The 23985-nt window shown below is 34.3% G+C and overlaps 3 protein-coding genes across 5 annotated transcripts; 1 reads left to right on the top strand and 2 right to left on the bottom strand.

Moving 5' to 3' along the window:
• Positions 1–1415: 1415 nt before the first annotated feature.
• Positions 1416–6276, bottom strand: LOC140808767 (uncharacterized). Of its 3 annotated transcripts, none has more exons than XM_073166010.1 (10): positions 6152–6276; positions 5283–5517; positions 4387–4591; positions 4046–4136; positions 3817–3968; positions 3136–3379; positions 2934–3038; positions 2670–2852; positions 2379–2580; positions 1416–2268 (listed from the first exon to the last, which is right to left on the bottom strand). In XM_073166010.1, the coding sequence occupies exons 2-10, from the start codon at positions 5497–5499 to the stop codon at positions 1769–1771; spliced, it is 1899 nt and encodes a 632-aa protein (XP_073022111.1). In that variant the 5' UTR covers positions 5500–5517; positions 6152–6276; the 3' UTR covers positions 1416–1768. The 3 variants fall into 3 exon arrangements, with proteins under 3 accessions (XP_073022111.1, XP_073022110.1, XP_073022109.1); XM_073166009.1 differs by lacking the exon at positions 6152–6276 and adding an exon at positions 5770–5978; XM_073166008.1 differs by lacking the exon at positions 6152–6276 and adding an exon at positions 5598–5759.
• A 1788-nt stretch (positions 6277–8064) lies between these two features.
• LOC140809419 (uncharacterized) lies at positions 8065–11853 on the bottom strand. The gene is made up of 7 exons (XM_073167036.1): positions 11796–11853; positions 11058–11672; positions 10041–10102; positions 9798–9849; positions 9605–9679; positions 9173–9234; positions 8065–8550 (listed from the first exon to the last, which is right to left on the bottom strand). Exons 2-7 carry the CDS (start codon positions 11646–11648, stop codon positions 8406–8408), a joined length of 987 nt encoding a protein of 328 aa, XP_073023137.1. The 5' UTR covers positions 11649–11672; positions 11796–11853; the 3' UTR covers positions 8065–8405.
• Positions 11854–21597: 9744 nt separating this feature from the next.
• LOC140808829 (protein ETHYLENE INSENSITIVE 3-like) lies at positions 21598–23619 on the top strand. Its single transcript, XM_073166123.1, has one exon. The coding sequence runs from the start codon at positions 21598–21600 to the stop codon at positions 23410–23412; it is 1815 nt and encodes a 604-aa protein (XP_073022224.1). The 3' UTR covers positions 23413–23619.
• The last annotated feature ends 366 nt before the right edge of the window (positions 23620–23985 follow it).

The following is a 23985-nucleotide window of genomic DNA, read 5'->3' as shown; positions in this document are numbered from 1 at the left end:
ACTTAATTTAAGTTTTGAAAGTCTTTTACATAATCAAAATCAGGTCATGGTCCGTTTAAGTTTGATTATTTTTTTTCAGTCATATTTAGAAAAAAAGCAAAAAATTGTATGAGACGATCTCACAGATCTTATTTGTGAGACGGATCTCTTATTTGGGTCATCTACGAAAAAGTATTACTTTTTATGCTAAAAGTATTACTTTTTATTGTGAATATATGTAGGGTTGACCCATTTCACACATTAAGATCCGTGAGACGGTCTCACATGAGACTTACTCTTAGAAAAAACTGTTAATGTGATATCGAAAATTATATTGACGCGAATGTGTAGATTTAAAGATCATTAATTTTGACAAATATTTATCTTGATGGGAACTTATCCATCCTGAAAAACGCCCCTTACCACTCTAGTCCACCATCTAAATAATTTAATGCACCAAATAAAATAATATATAAGGATCCCAAAATTATTGGTGTGCTCGATCGTTTAATTTTGAGTTTTCGTTGGTGTCCGCGCCGGCTAATCTGATTTAATTAAGCTGCCACGAACTCAAGTAGGATTTTGGAAACTGCACGATACAATATAAAATTTTAAAGTAAAATTTTATACCTACAAAGTCTTGTTTTTCCTTTGGTGGAATGATATTATCCACGATTATTGACGTCTATAAATTTTTAATAAAATAGAATAAATTTTTACTTATAATAGAATATAATAAATGAAGATTCAAATGTTTTGTTTCCTTCAAAAATGATATTAATGGGTAAATTTAACTTAAATATTAACTTCTTTTTATTAATATATAGGCAATGGTGCATATTTCAATAAGGCAAAAACTTGCGTGAGACTGTCTCACGGGTCATATTTTGTGAGAAGAATCTCTTATTTGAGTCATCCATGAAAAATTATTACTCTGTATGAGTATTACTTTTTATTGTGAATATTTGTAGGGTTAAAACTCGTCTCATAGATAAAGATTCGTGAGATCATCTCACAAGAGACCTTCTTTCAATAATTTATTCCTTAGTAGCTTTCTTTATATTTTCAAATCTAGTGGATCGTGTAATTTTGGGTATGATATCTTATCTGAAATCCAACAATATTTAAAAACTTAAAGTTTGGATAAGACTCAAAATCCAAGTGATTAACTCAACTTAGGCATATAACACGTTTGATACAAATGATAGGATATTATTTATTTTCAAATCCATATTATGTCTGCTCGAGTTCTACAACACCAGAGGTTAATTCATATTTATGTAATTTCTGATCGAAAGTAAGTACGAGCCTATGTTCATCCAGTATTTGGTTTATGTGATGAACATTCATAATATTACCTTATGTCGTAGGTCGGAATATTTTTTTTTTTTTGAGTCGTGGAAAGATTGTTATAATTCGATCTCGAACTTTAGACCTTATTCAACAAGGCATCCACGGAATTCATGTTATTGCTGTCAAAATATTGTACATGTACTGCTGTAGAATTAAAAAATACAATGGGCACAACCAATAACAACTAAAACTTCTAGCATAGCACAAAAAACTTCAAATCCCCAATAATATATTATCAAACAGCTACTGTAACTACATTTCTTCAGCCATTTTGTTCTGCCTACAATATTTGGATCCACCAACTAAAGAAAGCAAGCAGCAGATATTTGTGAATTTGCAACGTCCTAATTCCCATACCTGCAGCTTCATAGAACGAATCATATATATCATCATTAATTTACACGAATTCGGTAACAAATCGATGTGAAAGAACCAGTCATTGACTTGCTTTCAAATCTCTATTTGCAGTAGTCGTGAGACCAAATCCAAATGGAAACAGAGGATCGTAATGTGGATCGCCCACATTCATCGGAAGTTGGTCGACTGTCCTAAACCAAGTTCGTGCGAGTTTGCCCGTAAAACCATAGTCGCCGAACAAAACATCAGCAATCCCCTGGCCTTCAGTCCCAGGAAGCCAAGCAGCCACCAGGGAGTCGATTAATTCAAGATATGGTTCTATAACGACCGGTCGTCCTGTAATTAGTACGACCACACACGTTATAGACCTGCATACATCGGTAATAGTGGTGTAACCATGTCCGGCTATTGTCAAATTCTTGCTATCACCTACTGTTTCCGAATAAGGTAGCTCCCCGACAGCTACAATGGCATAGGAGAAGTTGTTCGATTTCACATATTCTGTGTTGGGATTTTCATTGTAGATAACTTCAGTGTCTGGATCAACTGTGTTCATTACTGCATTTAGAATTGTGGTACCTACAAACAAAATAAAAATACTTTCTTTAAGTATCAGTGCTGTTAAAACATAAAGCTGTTGTTGGGTTTCATAAGCTCGAGTTTTAGGAAAAGTGGTATTTAACACGTACCAATTGTAATATTGCCAGAAAGACCGTGCCATTCTATCGTCCATCCTCCACATTGATTACCGATGTCATTTGCATGGCTTCCTGCCACGAGTATCTTCGAAGCTCTCTTTGGAAGAGGGAGAAATGGGGCTTCACCACTTTTACCATTCTTGAGTAGGACTAGGGATCGCCTCACTGCTTCCCGGGCCAACTCTCTGTGTTGCTACTCAAAAACAATGGTCAAAATGAAACTAACATTCGATAGTGCAACACGTAAAAAGTCATTTTTGAAGCATGACTTTAATGATGTACCAGGCTTCCAAGATGGTTCACCAAGGCGAAATCTGCCATTGGGTTCTCGAAGAGCCCCATAATAAATTTGACCCTCAGTATTCTCTCAACAGCATCGTCTATTCTGCTCATAGGGATAACATTTTTATTCACCAGTGAAGTTAAGTCATTGATGAACTCTATAAACTTCTCTGGGACCATAACCTGCAATAAATGGATGAATTTCACTTATATTTGGTTGCATAACGAATAAAACAAAAGTACACGGCACATATTTTTGCTAACCGTGTCAATTCCAGCATTGATACTAGCTTCAACACTATATGTATAGTTAGCATGTGGTGGGGAAGTTATCTTGTCAATACCTTCAGAATCGGATATAACAAACCCCTATAAAATAACCAGAGAAAAGAAATTATCCTTTACGTTCAAAGTAAATTCAGATAGAGAAATCAAACACACAACACTAGTTCTCCATGAGACGTACTTCGAATTTGAGCTTATTCTTGAGATATCCAGTGATGAGATCTTTGTGAGTATGCATCTTTTTACCATTTAAGCTCGAGAAAGATATCATAATTGTTGCCACTCCCTTTCTGATGGAATCGAGATATGCAGGCATGTGGATATCAAACAGTCCATTCATGTCTATGATAGTGTTGTTTTCATTGATACCATCTATTGTTCCGCCATCTCCCACAAAGTGTTTCGCACATGCAGCAACCTTTTTCCTTCATTGGAGGAAACAATCAATCACCACCTATCCTACTAATGCACTTGTGCAGTAACAAGGCATAGGGGAAGGGTGAATCCATCTTTTCAAAAAATACATCCAAAATGTTAATATTTTTGTTTGAGGGATCTACCGTCTGACAATCCACCCTGCCCTTTGATTATATTAAAAAAGACTAACGTCATACTATAAGCTTGCAAATATTGCACTACTCTATTGAAGAAAGGCAACAAAAGGCAGAGTCAGAGGGTGGCCGTCATGGTGATCGCCGGCCCGGTAACTTTTTAAAAAAAGAATTGAGAACACCCCCTGTAGCTTTTTATTTTCCTGTAATTGAGTATATTTTCATATACCGAATCGAATAAAAATGTTTTGGCTGCTTCTTACCGATTTGTAAAATATTTAGGTTTTGCTGCACAAAGACAAATGTTTTACCTCCCAATCCCATTCACATATGGGAAGTTCCTTGCATAACTGGCTGGAAGATCTCCTTGCAAGCCAGGAATTATCTCTGTCATTGCTTGAACAATCTTGTGATCCTCGCTATAGCTTTCAAAACAGCGACCCCATCTTGGGTCCCTACAAACCTGTTAAAATTAAATGAGTAATCAGCAGCAATCAAACCAAAAAGTTTCAAAGAACTAAAAATGTCAATTTTATCAACCGCTATACAGGGAGAAAATGCATAGGGAATTCCTGTTGCTCTAACTTCAAGAGCAGTGGCAGTTCCTATCTTCTTGACAAGCTCAGGATCCCTGAAAAGAGTTCATACAATTTTAATCATTCACCAGAAAACAGAAGCACTAAAAATATATTGTTAAATACAACTAAACATGCTGCATATCAGGAAAATATTTAATTTTGTCTTGGTGGAATTGGCCTTTAGGTATAAGAATTATTATCAAACTTTCGAGTTGGTAACAGTGATATTTGATAAAGAAATAAAAATACGAGAACTTGACAAAGAAATAAAAATACGAGAACTCTGATGAAAACATGACTTGCCTGGTAACTCCAAGCCCAATGTTGTGAGGGAAAATAGTAGCATTATACACGGTGTTATGGCCATGAACAGCATCAATTCCATAAATCATGGGTATTCCAAGACGAGTAGAAAGAGCGCCTTTTTGAAAGTCATTGACCATATTGATCCAAGTCTCAGCAGAAGCCTTTGGAGCAGGTACGCTTCCTCCACCACTCAAAAGACTCCCTGCATAGTTCAATGCCTTGTAATAAGTTATGTGGCTGATGTTATGTAACCAGATTTTGCTCCCAGCAAAAAAAAAAAAGAAACAAAACATGACACTTGAAGCTCCAACTGGCTATTATTTTACCCCTGACTCGAAAGCTTTTATTGCATGAGTCAATCTATCTCCTAGAGTAGTTGCACACTGCTTTTATCAAACATTCAGTCCCGTCAGTCCGGTTAAGTATTATTGAACTGCCGCTAATTGAGTGATCTCATCTCATGGTGATATCTCAAAATCAAAATGAGAGTACATTCATCTTGATTCTGAAATAAATATTCAGGCTATGAGAATCATTTATACCTTCTTTAAATTTGTAAACCTCATTTATTCCATCTATCTATGAATAACAACCGTAATCTCAAAAATCCCTAGCAACTTGAGCCTAAACAATCGAACTCCGGGCATATCCAGGAATTCCAGAGACGGGGCGACACGGATAGATTTTAGGGAACACATAGAAAAACTTTTTTTCTGATGAGTGAGGGATCCGGCTGAATCCACACCTGATTATATTATATCAAAATTACACATCTCTATACAAAAATTATTCTTGCCTTGCTAAACATTACAAATTCACAAGCTCATCAGGAAGATAAGAACAAGAAAATGTATCTCAATAACGGTAACATATTGGGAACTCTTAGAACATACCAATGAAGTAATTCTTGACTATATCTCGCGAGGCAACCTTCCTGTCAATCATTGTCATCTGGCCGATCTTTTCTTCAAGGGTCATCCTCTTCAACAAGTCTTTGATCCTAACATTCAATGGCTGTTTTGGGTCCTTGTATTTCAAGTACTCTGCCTCTGTACAGAAGCACAGAAGCATCAGCGCCGCCATTTTCATCAGCAAACCCGCCATGACCATCTCCAGAATGATCAGTACCTACAAAAAAATGACACAAAATTCCCTTTTCGTGAGCGAGACTGAAACTATATCCACAAAAAGACCCATTAAAGATGTACCTGAAGACAGAAATCCACGAAAATGTTCAATTGGGAAAATTATAATCACGTGTAAGAAATCAAGAAGTTGATGTATTTTCTAATGGGTTTTGATTAAAAGACTAATCAGCACATCATTTATGACTAAATACGCTGCATATTAACCCATATTATCCATTTATTAAAGATGTACCGGAAGATCGAAATCCACTAAAATGTTCAAGTGGGAAAATGATAATCACGTGTAAAGAAATCAAGAAGTTGACGCATTTATTGATGGGTTTTGATTAATTAAAATTTTAATCTACACGTCATTTATGACTAATTACGCTGCACATTAACCGATATTATTCACTTAGAAAATCACTGTCAGAAGACGTAGCGATGGTTCTATCCAGCACCAAATCGGAATTGTAATAATAATTCATCATCTTGAAATTTCTGCTATATCTCCGAAGCTCCAACGGAAAAAACAAAGTCGACAAATATTTTTAAAATGACAATTCCGATTAAAGAACCTGAATAACAGGCAAGAATTTTAATTTTACGCGAGTGTCGTGTGTGAAGTAGCTGACCTGGTGGTAGGCCCATTGAGGAAGCAAACAAGGGCGGCCTCGGCGGCGGCGGCCTATTCTCGTACGGTGGGTACCCACATAAGTTTCCGCTGGCGTGGCAATGCGTTAATGGATAAGGCTTTCTCTTCTGCTCAATTTTTTAGTCCGATTTTTTGGGCGTAAGAGACACTTTAAGGTCACGGACACCACATTCTTTCCATGAACATATCTTATAAATATTATTTGACTTAATCCACCAAATTTGTTAGGAATATGTCATTTTATTTCAAAATTTTATAAGAGAATTGGTAATAATAAATGCATATAGCCAGAAATATTTTAATAAAAAAAACTAACTTTTAACTTTAAGGCCCCGTTTGGTTTGAGGGATAAAGTAGGTTTATATTATTTAACATACTTTATCCCTCGTTTGGTACGCGTGATTATTTAACACACCTTATCCCTCCTATGAATGATTAGGTTATATTAGGTAGGTTAAAATAATACCTCCTCACCCCCTAGGATTATTTATCCTACTCTTAATCCATCCTATTTTTCCAATTTTACCCTTCTTCTAAATTCAAACTCACCACCACTTCCCACCGCCGCCCGCCGCCGCAACGACCGCCGCCCCCCGCCGACGCCGACCATTTCCGGCGCCGGCCGAAATTTCCGGCCGGCCGTTTCCGGCTGCAGCCCCCCGCCGGCCGTTTCCGGCGGACCATTTCCGGTCGGCCGCCGGTCGCCGCCGCCGCCAAGGGGAAGGGCAATTTCTTCTTTTCATCAAAAAATTCAAAATTATCCTACACTTAAAAATCTTACCAAACATAATACTATTTTACCCCATATTAATCCATCCTACCACAATCATTTTCTTTATCATTTACATACTAATCATTAGTTTATCATATCCTTCCAATCAAACGTAAATATATATGTATGTGTGCGTGGACGTGAAATTACATCAATCATAAATTTACTTCCACTAAATTTAAAATATTTATCATGAGGTTTTATATTATGACAAAAACTTGTGTGAGACAGTCTCAAAGACCGTATTTGTGAGACGGATCTCTTAATGGGTTATCCAGAAAAAAGTATTAGTTTTATGCTAAGAGTATTAATTTTTATTGTGCATATCGGTAGGATTGACCAATCTCACAGATTATATCTGTAATACGGTCTCACATAAGACCCACTCTTTTATTACAACCATGAAGTAAGTGAAATTGTCAAAAAGGATGCTTCACGAGACAACTATAGATTGATTTTATTACCCATTTTGAGCATTTCTTATTTAAAATATTATATGGATGTCCTTGTCTGACATCAATGTGTCGTAATACATAAGAAATATCGCAAGTAATAACCGGCCATTGTTTGTAATCTCAAAATTGGTTACCGACCAATTAACCATCTCATAGAAACAATATTGAATTTATCCAATCGGGTTTCGCAAGATTACGAAACCTTTACCAAATTAGTGTTACCAATTGTTACACCTTATCTTTGTCAGGATAAACATTATATTTACCATTCCAACCTAGACAATACTACCAGGGTCCTGTTATCCACTGAGAATTGAAATCAATCCATCATCTTCTTGCCAAAGCAACGGAACAATGTTTATATATATTAAAACGACTTTAAACCATTATATACTTATCATATTGCGCGGTAATAACTTATCTCCACAGGCATACATACACACGTGAGATATGGAGATAGTGAGATATATATCATCAGTCACATAGACTTCAGCTCATGCTGGACCATCCTAACGACTCATTACCAGTAGTGATGCATGGATATGGGCTAAGACTCATTAGGCTCGCTTTTTTGTAACGATCATAGACTATTAGGCTGAACCAACATGAGCCTTAGCTCATACACATGCATCACTACTGATCATGTATCGTTAGTTACACATAAAATATCTCACCTCTGGAAAATGATTTTTTTCGCCTCCTCCGAGGCTTGAACTCAAGATCTTCAGGCTTCAGTATCTAGATTTTTAAAGTGTTTGTACCAGTTGGGTTCTTAAAAAAAGTTTTTCTGATGAAGCGAACTTGGAAAAAGGGTGTGATACTCCGTCGTTCATAGGAAGATTGATAAATAGTTGGTTTATGATTAGCACGACAACAATAGAAACTAGTAAATATGCCCATATAGGTTAAAACATTCAATGCTTCGACAACTGCCAATTAGCTCAGGTAGACAATGTGAAATAAAAATCTATAAGCATTTTCAAAAAAATCACCTGTGAAACATCATTTTAAGAAAATCTATTGCTCGATTTTTCATCAAAAGATCTGCCCTCCCAAATTCGTCCAGTCAAGCAAGACCGGTAATCCATTGAACATTGCAATATTTTCTGGATAATTTTAGCAGTAGACTGTGTTTCATTGGATAAAAAACATCTGCAAACATTATGGTATTTACGGTTCCGATGGAAACATCATCAAATACAAATATTCCTTGAGGAATAAAACCAACCATATGGTTTTCAAGTGGCTTCAACATTTATTGAGATTTCCTATTCAGATGATCGATACACTGAATTTTTTAGCTATTTCTTGTTATTTTATGAGCATTTCCACAACTAAGATTTGAGTTTAATGGATCACATTCAGTTCTTTCACAATAAGCGATATCCGATATGTGGCCACAGTTGGAAAAAGGAGCAAAAGAGAGACCGAAGAATAGGCACATGTGCCCCGTCACCATATCCAAACTACATATCAGCTGATAAAAAATATCAAATCAATCATAAATTTGGCATCAGCAACACAACTGAAACTATGCCAACCTCTTGTTTACTGATTTGATATAAGTCAACCAAAAACCTTCTACAAAAATCATATGTTTCAACTCAAATTGTTTCACATCATTATATCATGCACGTTCTTATGATTTTTTATTGCTTCTTCGTCGCTTCTTTTCACCAGCAATAGTATGAAAACTAGAAGTTACTTGGGGAGATGGAGAGGGGCGATATGGTGGAGACACACCCTTGTGTCTAAGAGGGAGGTTTAAACTTACATGTGCAGTGACTCAGTCAAATACAGCATATGCACCGATTCCAGATCTGACATATCTTCAACCTGGAAATATATAGAGATGGAATCACTCATGGAAACAAAACCACCTACCAAAGATTCAGATTCAAAAAGAAATGTCTAAATGATAGATGACGTTAAGGATAGGTACCAATAATACAACTTCAAAGAACTTGATTGGCACTCACAAGTTATAAATAAAGCATTCGATAGGTAGGCTGTACCATTCCATAGAGAAAAGAAATAAAGCCAATGATATATAACCTAAAATTGAAAATAACCCTTGTGCTTGATCGAGTTTAGAAACCTGCACCAGGATACTTGGGATAGTTGTGATTGAACATATTGCTGCAAAGTAGATACAAAATGATTTATCTTGTGCCTGTAAGAAAAGAAGCAGACAATCAGTAGAAACCTGCACCAGGATACTTGGGATAGTTGTGATTGAACATATTGCTGCAAAGTAGATACAAAATGATTTATCTTGTGCCTGTAAGAAAAGAAGCAGACAATCAGAAAACAGGAGAACCAACATTTAGCTGCTGAAGCAGCAAGCTGAGTCACCATCATGTAGTGGCAACATAAAAAATAAAAGTATTGTAGAATACTTGACAATAAATTGCCAAGGTGGTGAGATGAATAACCAAGAAGATTTCCTGCCTGTCACCATTGAATAGGTAGATTAGTAGCTATCTGACAAAGACACCCATTTCATTCAGAATTTAACACTCAATATCACTTCCAAAGGAGAAAATTCTATTATTTATCAGAAAAGGAAGCTGAAACATTCTGTTCGACCATGAATAAAATTCAGGAACGTGACCCAACTTTTTCTTTCATAGACAATGTACCTGGTATCAGTTAAGATTGAAAAGCAGAGCACATCTCCTTTGTGTTGTTCCACACGATAACTCTGCCAGGGAAATCAAGTGAAACCAAGTGCTCGAGGGAAAAATATATTATATCTACAACACAAAAAAAGTTGGCCGAGTCCAGATCCATCTATAACAAAAATGAACCACCATTGTGAACTAGATTTCTAAAAACTTCAACACCGACAACAAATATAGAATTGACTAATTTGGTCCTTCTAAAGACTGGATCCATTATATTTCTAATCACATTATTCTTCATAACAGAGGGTTAATTAGCATTTTTTCCCATCAAGGCATAAACATCTGCATTTGGTGTATTCTTGAATAGATCAAGATATATTCAAAGTCACATCCCAACAGTTATAGCCATTCTTGCAAGAGGAAAGGGGAGGAACCATGAAGAGCTAACATATTTTGATTTCTTCCACCTGAGAGAGGTGGAACCCTGTTGTTATCAACAGAAGATGCTCGAATGTTAAAGGTTCTTTCCAATACTATTCCCTAATCTCAGTGAAATACGTTGAGACGTAGCCTGAAAATAAACTGTTCATTCTGTGAACCGATAAGGCAACAAAATAAAATATAGGGATGTGTCAGAAAAATAGCACTTAAAACAAATTGTTCAACCAAAGAAGCTAAGTGAGCATATCTTTAAAAATATGATACGCTTTCAGCAATTCAAGTATCTTCAAGAGCAAAGCCACTAAATTAACAAAAGTTAAAAGATTTGAGGTGGTCATTAAAACAAAATTGTGTCAAAAATGCCAGATGCTCCCCCTATCAATATTACTCAAATGTGTTAATTAAAACTTCATTTTACCTTCAATGTTTCATCAATCATCAAACAGGTCATAACTCCATATGTCCTTATACGGATTATACATACATGTAATGTTGTGTAATATGCAAAGGAGATAGGAGAATCAACCAGTTTAAAATTTAGTAGGAAAAGCAAATTAAAAAAAAAAAAACAATATTCAATAATGTTGTTACCATTCTCAACTCTGAGTTCGCTTTATCCAAAGATGACACAGGAAAACCGACAGCGAGATGATTAACATTGCAGATGTTTCCAAGGGCTTCCATCTGAGTTGTGATTCCCCTGGTATGAAGGTAAACCTCCAATAGGGTAATTTCAGAATGCGAGACCCTGGTAAGACATCCCCCATCATTTTTCTTTGACATACGCCTTAAACTAACAGATGCAGATAATGTATTGAGTGCAGCATTATAAACATCTAAAACCTTTCGAACACAAACAGCAAATGCCTGATTGATAAGAGTGTGTCCTTTCCGAGGGTATTTTCCTTCTTCACGAGAATCGCTGTTTTGATTTTGATCAAGATCTCTGTATTCGTCCAAATCAGGGATTGCAAAATAATTGGCAAAAATATGAAGACATAAAACTATGCAGCCAAATCTCCCATTAGAGGTAATTAGGTTCCTTACAGCAGATGTACTGGAACACCAGGTCCACGAACTTGGGATTCTATCAGAAGTTCTGTCGCTTGAACTGTAACCAAGTAACAAAGAGAGTTTCTCGAGGGACATCAAAGCCGACTCCCCACCGTGAAGAGCATTCATCGCCAATCTCACCAAACTAGGCTCCTAAAACCATGGAAGAAAATTAAAGAGACACACAAACAATGAGAAATGATGCTGCAGTTCGATACAAGAAAAGAACCAGAAAAGTGGCTCCTTTATATGCAATTGAATTTACAATAAACTCACTTCAAGAAATAAAATTTCAGATAATGAATTGAAGTAATTCTTGGAATAAGTTTTTGCCTTTTTGGGGTAGTATTCAATCTAAACTTTTAATAATTTTTATGAAATTTTAAAATATAGAGGTATTCAATCTAAATTTTTAATGACTCTATATATGTTTAGTGGTATTCAACATGGATTTTGGTAGAGTTTTAATAAGCCATGTGGTATTCAAACTTGACTTTTTAAAACTCTACAAAGTCAAGAGGTATCCAAAAAATCCATAGATTTTCAAGGATTCTTATTTTATCATTCATGTACAAACCTTGAAGCCTTATGTACAGTTGCAGAAAATCTAAAATATTCTTCCACATATACCAAAGATTTTGATGGACTTTCTTTTTTGAAAAATACGCTATCTCTCTTCTATCTCAAGTCATCTCTAGGGTTCTTCTCTCTCTCAAAAAAATTTCTTCTATTCAAAGGTATGATTGGTCAATCTTGAATTTATTATATTGCCAATATTTATGTGTAAAAATAGATGAATTGTTGTTTTTTTCTTGAATCATTATGATTATTGTATTTCATAAATTGTTCATTTTAATAAAATTTTATTATGAACTTATAAAAATATTGTTCATTAATATGTTGAATTGACATAAAGAATTGAAATTTTGATTTCAATAAATTGGATAGTTCATTTTTCGTTTTTCACAAATTAAATTTATTTAACCTTTAAATAAGTAAAATTTATTTACATTTTCATGAAATAAAAAAAATTTAAAATTTAATAGGTTATACATGTCCAATAATTATTTAAAAGAAATTAATAAAAAAATAAATCACAATTATAAAAGTTTACAAAAGTTTACAAAAGTCTACAAAAAAAATCTTGAAAAAAGTCTATAAAAGTCTATGAAATATGTTTTACAATTCCATGAGATTCTATAAAAGTCAATCAAAATCCATCAACTCCACAAAAGTCCACCTTTTAGAAAAAATCATTAAAAATTTAGATTGAATACATCCCCATTTGTTTTTTCGGCTGTTACTTGTCACAAAATATTTGGAGTCAGTCGACGAATGCGTAAATGGAGTGTTGTTCTAAAAAAGTAGAACATTATCTTCACAGTCTTTATACACATATAAGGCTTACCCACACAGGTTTCCGACGTCCAGTCTGAGTCTGACACCACAAATCTTGCACGTTTTTGTCACAAAAATTGTTTTCTCATTCAGAAATAGAGATGACAACTGAATAGTCAGTTTGCTACGGCTCCATGTTGGTTTTAGGATTAGATAACTCCATCCAGACACCTGGAAAGAAGTCAATGATTCAATCAAGGGATTTGTTTAATTTATAATTCTCGGTCCAAACTCCAAAACCAAGTCTATTGAATTTGATCGTCTCGCAGATCATTTTTCCATTAAAAATGAACCTTTGGTATTCTTCTATTTATTTAATGTTTCTAGCTTCTGCTATTTGAACAAAAAGTAATCTATTATCGCCCGTTCTACTGAAAACCCAAAAAAAAAAAAAAAAACATAAACAGCATCAAGTGAAAAGCCAACATTATTAATGAGCCGCCAACCAGAAATATCTTCTAAAAGTTGGCAAGCACCTCAGTTCTACCGAAATATATCCGAACGATTATACATCCACTGCATGTCACTAAATTCGCCACCTTCGCCGTACTAGTGTACTTCGAAACTAGATTCCCATTTTCTGCTTATAAAAATAAAAGATATATGCACGATATATCAATAACCAGAGAGAGTTATAGAGAGATAAATTACAGAGAAGGCATAATTTGCGAAAAAAGCACTCGAGGCTTGGAAGAAGGTCGAGCGGAAGAGACGGTAAGGGAAGCTTCAGAGTCCCGCGATCTGGGTGGGACCCATGGATCGTCGAGCTTAAGATTCTCCAGGAGACACAACATTGCAGCGGGCGAAGTCTGCAACGCCGTCATTAGCACCGCTAAAACGCCGGCGAGGTGACTGTCGCGACTACGGGGGTAGAGTGAAGTCGAAAGTGAAAGGGAAACGAGAATGAATTTCTGATATATTTTAAAACAATGACATGCTGAAATTATATTACCTGTACTTTATCATTAAATTAAGACATCTTTGATAACAAATAAGGTACCCGCATTATATGAATATTTAAAAAAGTAAATATAAATTTAAATGTTGATTTCTGAATAAAAGTGATTATAATATCGAATTATAAATAATTGCTATAAAATAAGTCTTTTATGTGATGGTCAATATTCTTGACCCAGTTTGATTCGGTTCATATTTACAAATAAAAGTAATATTTTTTTGTATAAAAATAATATACATTTTAACGGTTTCGATCGAATTTAAAATATCTCTCATAAATTTAACTAATGAAACGATATCACATAAATTTTTATGTCAAATTAAATATATATACATTATTTTCTACCAAGATGATTTAATAAATGGCAAAAACTTATGTGAGACGGTCTCACGAGTCGTATTTGTGAGACGGATCTCTTATTTGGGTCATCCATGAAAAAGTATTATTTTTTATGCTAAGAGCATTATATTTTGTTGTGAATATGAGTAGAGTTGACTCGTCTCACATGAGATTCACTCTTAATAAATTTATTGAAGAGTTATTTGCATATATATATATATATATATATATATATATATATATATATATATATATATTGCATCAATAACAAAATTCGATATATTATGAATATTCTTTTGAGTTTTGTAAAAAAATAATGAATAAATACGATAACATGTAAATTAAATACACCTCTTATTTTTTTATATTTAACCCCTAAATGGTATGATAAAAACAAACATGAGGACGTAAAATGTAATGAAAATTCAAACTTGGCGTTGATATTTGTGATCTTAGAGTTAAAACCCCTCTGTTTACATTCTTTGGTAGTCACAAATTTTATTAGTCTTCCATTCAGACTCTCCTGCAAGTTTGGTTATCTGAACCTCAAGAAAAAGAAAAAAAAAATTAAAAAGAAAAAAAAAAATAGAGAAAGAAAAGCCCGCTGAAGTGGGCAGTGTCCTCGAAAAGTCAAGAGGTTGGACGAAAGGGCCTCCCCCGTAATGTAAAGGATTGGCCTTCTCCTTCTTCGAAGAGGAGGTAGAACCCTATGCCAATGCAAGACCTGGATTTTCCAAGCGTGTGTATAAAATAATGCATGAATATTAAGTGTTTCATATTTTAGTAATATTATCTTTTATATCTATAAATCAAACGTTAAATCTAATCTAGACAGTGATAAATAAGTAATTAAACCTTGATTTTTAAGCGAGTGTAATAAATAGACAATGTTGTTTGTTGAAATTTACCTGGCTTATTTTTTGGGTGCATAACATTGGAAGCAATATTGTATATCTACTTTCAATTCCTAAGTCTAGAAAACAACATAAAATGAGTATGTCTCTTGTGAGACGGTCTCACGAATTTTCATCTGTGAGACGGGTCAACCCTACCGATATTCACAATAAAAAGTAATACTCTTAACATAAAAAGTAATATGTTTTCATGGATGACCCAAATAAGAGACATGTATCATAAAATACAACCATCTCACATACGTTTTTACCAATAAAAAATATATTATACTTTTAATAATTCATTTTGGAATTATTATCTATTTTACGAACAATTAACATCATATTCTCACATCATGTATTCCCAAATAATTTTGTGTTTTTTATTGTAACAATTTTTTTTACTGTATTTAGTTAAAATATTTCATTTGTATTTTTCATGAAAACAGTCGAAAAACAAATTTATGTAACATTAACGATAACAAATATATTCTTGCAAAAAGAACATAATAATATTGAGGAAGAACAGTCTGCTGTGTGAAATTCTGTGGAGCAATAAGTTGCTAGCTTTTGAGTCCAGGCTTCGCTTGTTTATCGATGGTGGACCAAACTCGAGGATCTCCCAAGCATCTCTTGCTCAACAAATCAAGCAGAAAATTTTGAATTCACGACACATTATTTTTATAGATAATTAACATATGTTTTGTATTGGTAAAAAAAATGGTTGGTTTAATTATGTAAGCAATGATATTTTAGTTTTTGTTTTTTTTTTCTCCCTAAACTTCACCTATAAATACATGTTCATTTTTTATTATCAAATCCAGGGGCAGATTTAGTGTAGGACGAACGGGGGCACGGCCCCCCTAAAAAATTTAAAAAAAATTTTTAGTATCGGCGACGGTTTGGTTAAACCCGTCGCAATATAGCGACGGGTTATCAAAAACCGTCGCCGATCCTGATCGGCGACGGTTCTTGTCAAAACAATCGCTATATTGCGACGGACTTCTCATCACTGTCGCTATATAGCGACGGTATCATGCTTTACCGTCGCTATATAGCGACGGTTTTGTTAAGAACCGTCGCTATTTTTCTATATATACCACCACCCTTGCCGAACATTTTCTTAAACGATTTCGTCCATATCAAGTAGTTGTCAGTACTCATACTTATTTTCAGAAAGCAGGTAATTCTACATCCTCTTGAACTTATGGATTATTGAATTCATGTTTGATTTATGAGATTTTATTGTGTTATTATGTTAGTTGATTTAAACGATCAGATTTTATTTATTGTTTCAGGTGTAGTTTTTTTTTAATAAATGGGAAAATCTGGTACAATTGATAAATTCTTTAAGAGAAAGATACCAAATCAATTAGATTCACCCAACTCTACAGCTCAGTCCATAGCCTCGGATGATAATCTTCCACCTGAGGTTAAGTCTCAAAAGTTTAGAAAGGTTGAAAATATCGGGGTTGATCTTAACTTGTTAGAGCTTGATCCAGGATTGCGTCGACAAATATGGGAATACTCAAAATGCATGTGACTCATTGAGATATCTAGATATATGCAAATTGGTTGAAAAGTTTTATCCACAAGATTTTACTAGTGACGAAAAAGAGCGACAAGAGATCAGTTGAAACATTATGAGCATAATGTAGTTATAGGGCCATACTACAAAAGTCTTTCAACTCTTTCTGAGTTGTGTCAATGGTTGGTGAAGACTAAAAAAGCTGATATATACAACCTTGTTTTTAGAGTGATCGCGCTTGTGTTGACTCTTCCAGTTTCTACAGCTACTACAGAACGATCATTCCCAGCTATGAATATCGTCAAAACTCGGCTTCGGAGCAAAATGGAGGATGCTTTTATCTCGGATGCATCGATGATATTTATTGAAAGAGAAATTGCTAAAAATATTTGTATTGATACTATCATTGAAGATTTTGAAAACTTTAAGAAACGTCGAATTCCTTTTAGTTAGAAAGACTTTTGTTAAGAAACGTACGGTTGATGTTTTGTTCAATATAACCCGTAGAATTTTTGTCTTTTCCCTTCTAAATTTTTGTTTGTCTTTTGTAAGCGGCCCCCCAGTGTCGAAATCCTAGATCCGCCTCTGATCAAATCATACTAAAAACACAAAACTCTCATCTACGATCATAGGTGTAGAAGTAAGATAAATGATTAGTATGAGATTTCTTATGGAATGTTTATCTTTGAAAAAAACATGATTAGTTGAGAGAAATTGAATGTTAAAAGCAGAATATTGTTAATGAAATACTTGTATTATCAATTCTCTTGTCTTTTTTGTTATCAATAAAGAAGTGATTACTTTGAGAGAATTGGAGTGGACGTAACTTAATTTAGGGGTGAATCACTATAAATATTGGTGTTCATCTTATTTATTGTTGATATTACTTATGATATTGTGTTGCGGTGTTACCTCTTTTATTTATCTGATATTACAACGTCTCTCGCATACACAAAAATCCTATATACAAAATAAATACACTTCTGGTGCTAAAAAATATAAAACTGGCCAAACTGGAATGTGAAAAGAGATAGTCGAGCACATAATAATCCAAACAATTTACAAATATTTTACTCAGCAAATATTTTGGGCAAAAATTGAAAATACATATTTTTGTTTGACTGAAACAGTTTTTATGTTAGGCTCAACTTTAATAAAATAAAGATATTGATTTTATTGTATTTTCGTGCAATTTAGTGTCTAGATTTCTCTTAATTAAAAATAATTAAATGTTTTTTTTGTTACAAAACAATTTAAAAAAATATCAATCACAATGAAAAAAATAGTAATATGTCAAAATAACATATAATTAAGTTTGGTTTTAATAATAGGCAAAAACTTGTGTGAGACGGTCTCACGGGTCGTATCTTGTGAGATAGATATCTTATTTGGTTATCTATGAAAGAATATTACTTTTTATGCTAAGAAAATTACTTTTTTTACTGTGAATATCGGTAGAGTTAATCTGTCTCACAGATAAAGATTCGTGAGACCATCTAACAAGAGACCTACTTTTAATAATATCAAAACAATCGCGAGAAGTTATGTAACAATTTATCAAATATTATTGTATTAACTACCATAACAGTCATCATCGGCCTTATTATTTATAATAAGATTTTTATTATTATTAGTTATCTAATTTGGTTTTGTTCTATTTTAATTAATTTATCTCGTGTGTATGTGACCTTATCAATAATCTGAATTATTTTAATGCAAATTGACTTTTAAAATAAAATAAACTTTGAAAATAAAATAAAATAAAAAATTAAAATAATATATTCAAAGAGATGAGTTGTGCATCAAAAGTCATGGAAAGTAAAATATAGATTGTCTTTGTGTCCAATAATTTGGATACGAAGAGTGGACTAATAATTTGTATTTTAAATTATTCATATATATAAATATTTGGAATGATCACGTTGACCACAAATAAAAATATTAAAAAGAAGATTTGAAATTTATTGCGTTATATGAGATTGAGTGGATCTCATGTGAGACCGTCTCATGGATCTTAATCTGTGATACGGGTCAACCCTACTCATATTCATAATTAAAAGTAATACTCTTGGCATAAAAAGTAATACTTTTTCATGGATGACCCAAATAAAATTCGTCTCACAAATACGACCCGTGAGACCGTCTCACACAAGTTTTTTGTCTTTGAGATTTACACCGTGTGTATAGAAAAAATAGTTGTTATGGATTTAAATCATAAAAAAAATTTGGAATTCAACAAATATATATATAAAGATGTATATATAGACGTATACAAATAATTTGATGATGAATTATGAATTACATCATAATGTTTTCTATCTATAAACTATCAATTCCATTCCGATCAAAAAAAAAAAAAAATCTCCGTTCCGATCGATTCCACAAAATTAATTTTAATTTTCAAATTTTGATCAGAAAATCAATAATTTGTGGAATCCAATTTTTTCTCCTTGTAATAAATAATATAACTTATGATAATGAAGAAGATTGACAAAAATGGGTGAAGTATATACATTTCAGAGGGGGGAAAAAGGTAGAACGGCTCTAAAAAAATTATGTGAAATATTTTTTTTAATACAAATTATATAGTAAGAACATTAATATTTTCGATATCACAAAGTTAGATGGTTTCATGGGTCAATTTTAATAAACCTAAGAAAAAAATATTAATTTTTATTATAAATATGAGCATGATTGACCAGACTCACGAATAAAGATCAGTGAGACCGTCTCACAAGAGACCTACGCTTTCGATATCGTTAGTTGAATATTCTCGGAAGTTACATAATTTTGGTTAGGAAAACAAAACTAGGACCACAAGGCATGTTTTATGTTTTAACTGATAATCCAATTTTATTCAAACTGCCTTTTAATCAAAGAATTTGGTTTTGATAATGACTTGAACCTGAAATTAATTCGGACTTGTTTTCAACTTTTTAAAAAATAATTGAACGATGATATTTTTTGACAACCAATTCGAACCTAATATTTAAGGCAAAAACTTATGTGAGACGGTCTCACAGGTCGAATTTGTGAGACAGATCTTTTATTTGGGTCATCCATGAAAACGTACTATTTTTTATGCTAAGAGTATTACTTTTTATTGTGAATATGAGTAGGGTTGACTCGTCTCACTGATTAGTATCCGTGAGACGGTCTCACATGAGACACACTCATATTTCAAAACAAAAATCCGCGACATGAATAAAATTAAAGTAAAATATATATATATATATATATATATATATATATATATATATATTCCATTAATAAATAAAATCGTTGGAGTATTTAGTTAGTAAGTAAAATGGAAAAAAAAAGAAGAAGAAGATAAATAAGATAAAAGAGTAATCTACAAAGTCTTTATCCGTAAGAAGAATTGACCCGATCTATACATAGAGCGAAAATTATTATTTTTTACATAAAATATAATTTTTAACCATTTTTTTCCATAAACATATGCTCATCAAATCACCAAAAAAAACTTGAACACAAAAAAATTAAATACATCTTGTTTATAATAGTTAAAAAGACCAAAGCTATTCGAGCAAATCAAATAATAACAAAAAAAAAAAAACAAGTTATATATTTATTATTTTACGTTAACTGAAATTAATTTAACATTCCAAGTAATTATTAATAGTGTTTTTAGGAATTGATAAAAAGGAAAGTTAAAAGAAAAATATATATTAGAAATATAATATAATAAAAATAAATAGTGTAGTTTAGAGAAAAAGTTCACGTGCCTTAAATACACTCAATACGCTCAAACTTCTACGCTTGAAAGAATTCACTCGAGAGTCATAAATGAAGAATCCATAATAAAATAAACACTTCTCCAAATCCCAGATTGAATCTGGCCCTTTTCTTCCTCTCATTAATTTACTCGAATCCCATAAATATTTTCACACGGACGCTGTCATTAATTGCTCTGTTGTTTTACCGATTGCCGACACTTTTCACCTTCCCACGAACAAACAACACACGCAATCGTAGTTTATATAATAATAGTTATACATGTATGTATAAATGAATGAATTCTTACTTTACTATTCAATCGTTTTCTTGGCTTCCTTCCTGTTTCTTTCTCTTTCTATTTCTGTCGAGGGTCAATTGTTCTGCGAGGGAGGAGAGAGTTGTTGTAGTAATAAATCACATAAGGGGTAAACTATCGAGTCAAAAAGGGATAAATCTTTTTTCCTGTTTCTTTCTTGGGTAAGTGACGAGTTATTTCTTGACTGTTACTGATTCAAGGTTGCGTTTTTGTGATTTTGGTTTTTGATTTTGCTTTTGCTTCTATTTTTGGTTGGTTTCTGGTTTGTTTTTCTCCTATGAGGGGGTTAGTTGTTTTCGGCATTTTTTTCTTGTTTATGCTGCGTATTTGATATTTTGGTGGTGAAAGTTATCAAAAGTCGTGGATGTGAGAATTTTGAAAGGGTGTTGATCTTCGTTTTTATTTTTTCCCTGCAGATTCTGGAAATCTTCTGCCAGTTTCCTTGGAATCTGGTTCAAGATTTCGTTGAATTCATTCTTGTCTTGCTCTGTGGCCTATTCAGGTCTGTTTTTTTTCCTTTCTCTCTGTGTCTCTCTCCATTTTTTATGAACAGATTTGGAATACGAAAGTCTCTTTATCCTGCCTTTTTTGGTGGAAGTTCATGTGCTTGCTGTGATATTTTTGACTTTGCTTTTTTTACACTGTGACTTATTGAATCCTGTGATCAAGGTGGGGTTTGTATAAATTTCAGCTTGGTCTGTTTTTCTTTTCAAACCGTGAAATTACATATTTATATTTTGATGGGACCATCCGTATTTGCAGGTCATCACATATTACCCTCTTCACGCCGGCAGCGAAATCTCTTGATTCGGTGGAGTGATTTTGAACCTTCCAATTGAATCTACCGTGTACCTTTCCAGATTCTGCTAATCTTGTTCCAACTTTAGAGTGTTTCTGTGGCATATACAATGATGATGTTCGAAGATATGGGATTTTGTGGCGATCTTGAATTCTACTCTTCCGCTCCTATCAAGGGAGTAGGTCTCTTTCACCCGCAATCTGCTGAGCCAGAGCCAGAACCAGAAACTGAGCAAGGCGTGGAGGATGACTACACGGATGAAGAGATGGATGTGGATGAACTGGAGAGGAGGATGTGGAGGGATAAATTAAGGCTAAAAAGGCTCAAGGAAATGAACAAGGGGAAAGAAGGTGTAGATTCTGAAAAACAGCGGCAATCGCAAGAGCAGGCGAGGAGGAAGAAGATGTCCAGGGCGCAAGATGGGATCTTGAAATACATGTTAAAGATGATGGAAGTTTGCAAAGCTCAAGGTTTCGTCTATGGGATTATACCAGAGAAAGGAAAGCCTGTGAGTGGTGCCTCTGATAATCTCAGAGAGTGGTGGAAGGATAGAGTCAGATTTGACCGTAATGGGCCAGCCGCTATAGCGAAATATAAGGCAGAAAATGCGATCCCCGGAAAGGACGAAGGCTCAAGTCTTTTTGGCCCTACTCCACACACCTTGCAGGAGCTCCAAGATACAACCCTCGGCTCGCTGTTGTCTGCTTTGATGCAGCACTGTGATCCGCCGCAGAGACGGTTTCCATTGGAGAAAGGTGTGCCACCTCCTTGGTGGCCTAGTGGGAAGGAGGAATGGTGGGTACTGTTAGGTTTGCCCAAGGATAATGGCCCTCCTCCATATAAGAAGCCTCATGATCTGAAGAAGGCCTGGAAGGTGGCCGTTTTAACGGCAGTAATCAAGCATATGTTTCCAGATATCGCGAAGATTCGGAATCTTGTAAGGCAGTCAAAATGCTTGCAAGACAAGATGACGGCCAAAGAGAGCGCAACTTGGCTAGCTATAATCAACCAGGAGGAAGCTTTGGCCAGAGAACTTTACCCGGATCGCTGTCTGCCATTATCTTCGTCTGGTGGCAGTGGGACGTTTGTTATGAACGATGGTAGTGAGTATGATGTCGAAGGAGCCGACGATGAGTCTAACTTTGAGATGCAAGAGCAAAAGCCGAATCCTGTTATCTTGAATATACCGATGGAGAGTTTCCAAGATCGTCTAACAGTTCAAGTTCAACAACAAGCTCATGCAATCAAAGACGAGTTGATCACGAGTTTTGATTTCTCCAGGAAGAGAAAACCATGCAATGAACTTGACATCATGATGGATCATAAGATATTCACGTGTGAGTTTCTTGGGTGCCCAAATAGCGAACTGCGCCATGGTTTTCAGGACAGAACTTCGAGGGACAACCACCAATTTTCTTGCCCTTACAAACATTCTCCAGAATTTGCGGTGTCAAACTTCAACGTGAATGAAGTGAAACCAGTCGTCTTTTCACAATCTTTTGTCCAGCCAAAGCCGTCTGCAACCCCTGTCAATCCCAGCCCACATCCCTTTGATCTCTCAGGACTCGGAGTTCCAGAAGACGGGCAAAGGACAATCAACGATCTCATGTCTTTCTATGATACTAATGTCCAAGGAAACAAGAACTCGAAGTGTCAACAAGGCTACATTCATGGTCAATCAATGATGTTGGAAAATAACATGTTCGAAAACAATAAGTTGCCTTCAAATCCATCAATATTTGGTCCACAAGACCGATTCGACCAGTGCAAGATTACAACTTCCCCTTTCACCTCCAACACACCAGAAAATTTCCAACTAATGTTCGGTTCTCCTTTCAGTACCCCAACCGTTGATTACACAGATCATTTTCACGGAGTTCCAAGTACCAATCTCTCTAAGCCGGACCTTGCAATATGGTTCTAAGAAATTCGCATCCCCCATCGGGTGGAATTTTATCATTTACCATCATCTTATTTATTATTATTATCATGGTGTTCTCTGTAAAGGCCAAGGCAAGGTTGTAATAAATAAGTGGAGGGATGGCTCCCTAAATCACTTTGCCATGTTTGTTTTCCTACAAAATGGATAGATTTATAAATGTTAGCTTTAATTTCATTCAAGGTTTCTTTATCTGGTATTGTTTGTACAACCATAATCTGAGGTTTACAAGTCTATTACTGAGACAGTAATTGGTTGTTTGGAAGTGGATTTCTGTCTATTCATTCATCTGTAAACTTTGTTTAACTGCAAGAATCAAGCAGGTATGCACATGACAAAACAACTCTTAAAAAAATTAATGTAGATTTTATAACAAATGGATGATTTTAGATCACAATTATTTTATATAATCATAAACCTTAAACAATAAATCACTTCACCTTCTGCTGCAGTTTCCTCAGTTAACAAATATAAGTGGTGATGGACTGATGGTTAGATAATGTCAAAGCATGAATTTTCTCCTTGGTAATGGCCAATAACTTTAATTAAATTAAATTA

Source organism: Primulina eburnea, chromosome 13, assembly GCF_022965805.1.
Source record: "Primulina eburnea isolate SZY01 chromosome 13, ASM2296580v1, whole genome shotgun sequence".
NCBI lineage: Eukaryota > Viridiplantae > Streptophyta > Magnoliopsida > Lamiales > Gesneriaceae > Primulina > Primulina eburnea.
The sequence above is the reverse complement of the archived record's forward strand: the minus strand, read 5'-3'. Positions and strand labels throughout refer to the sequence as shown.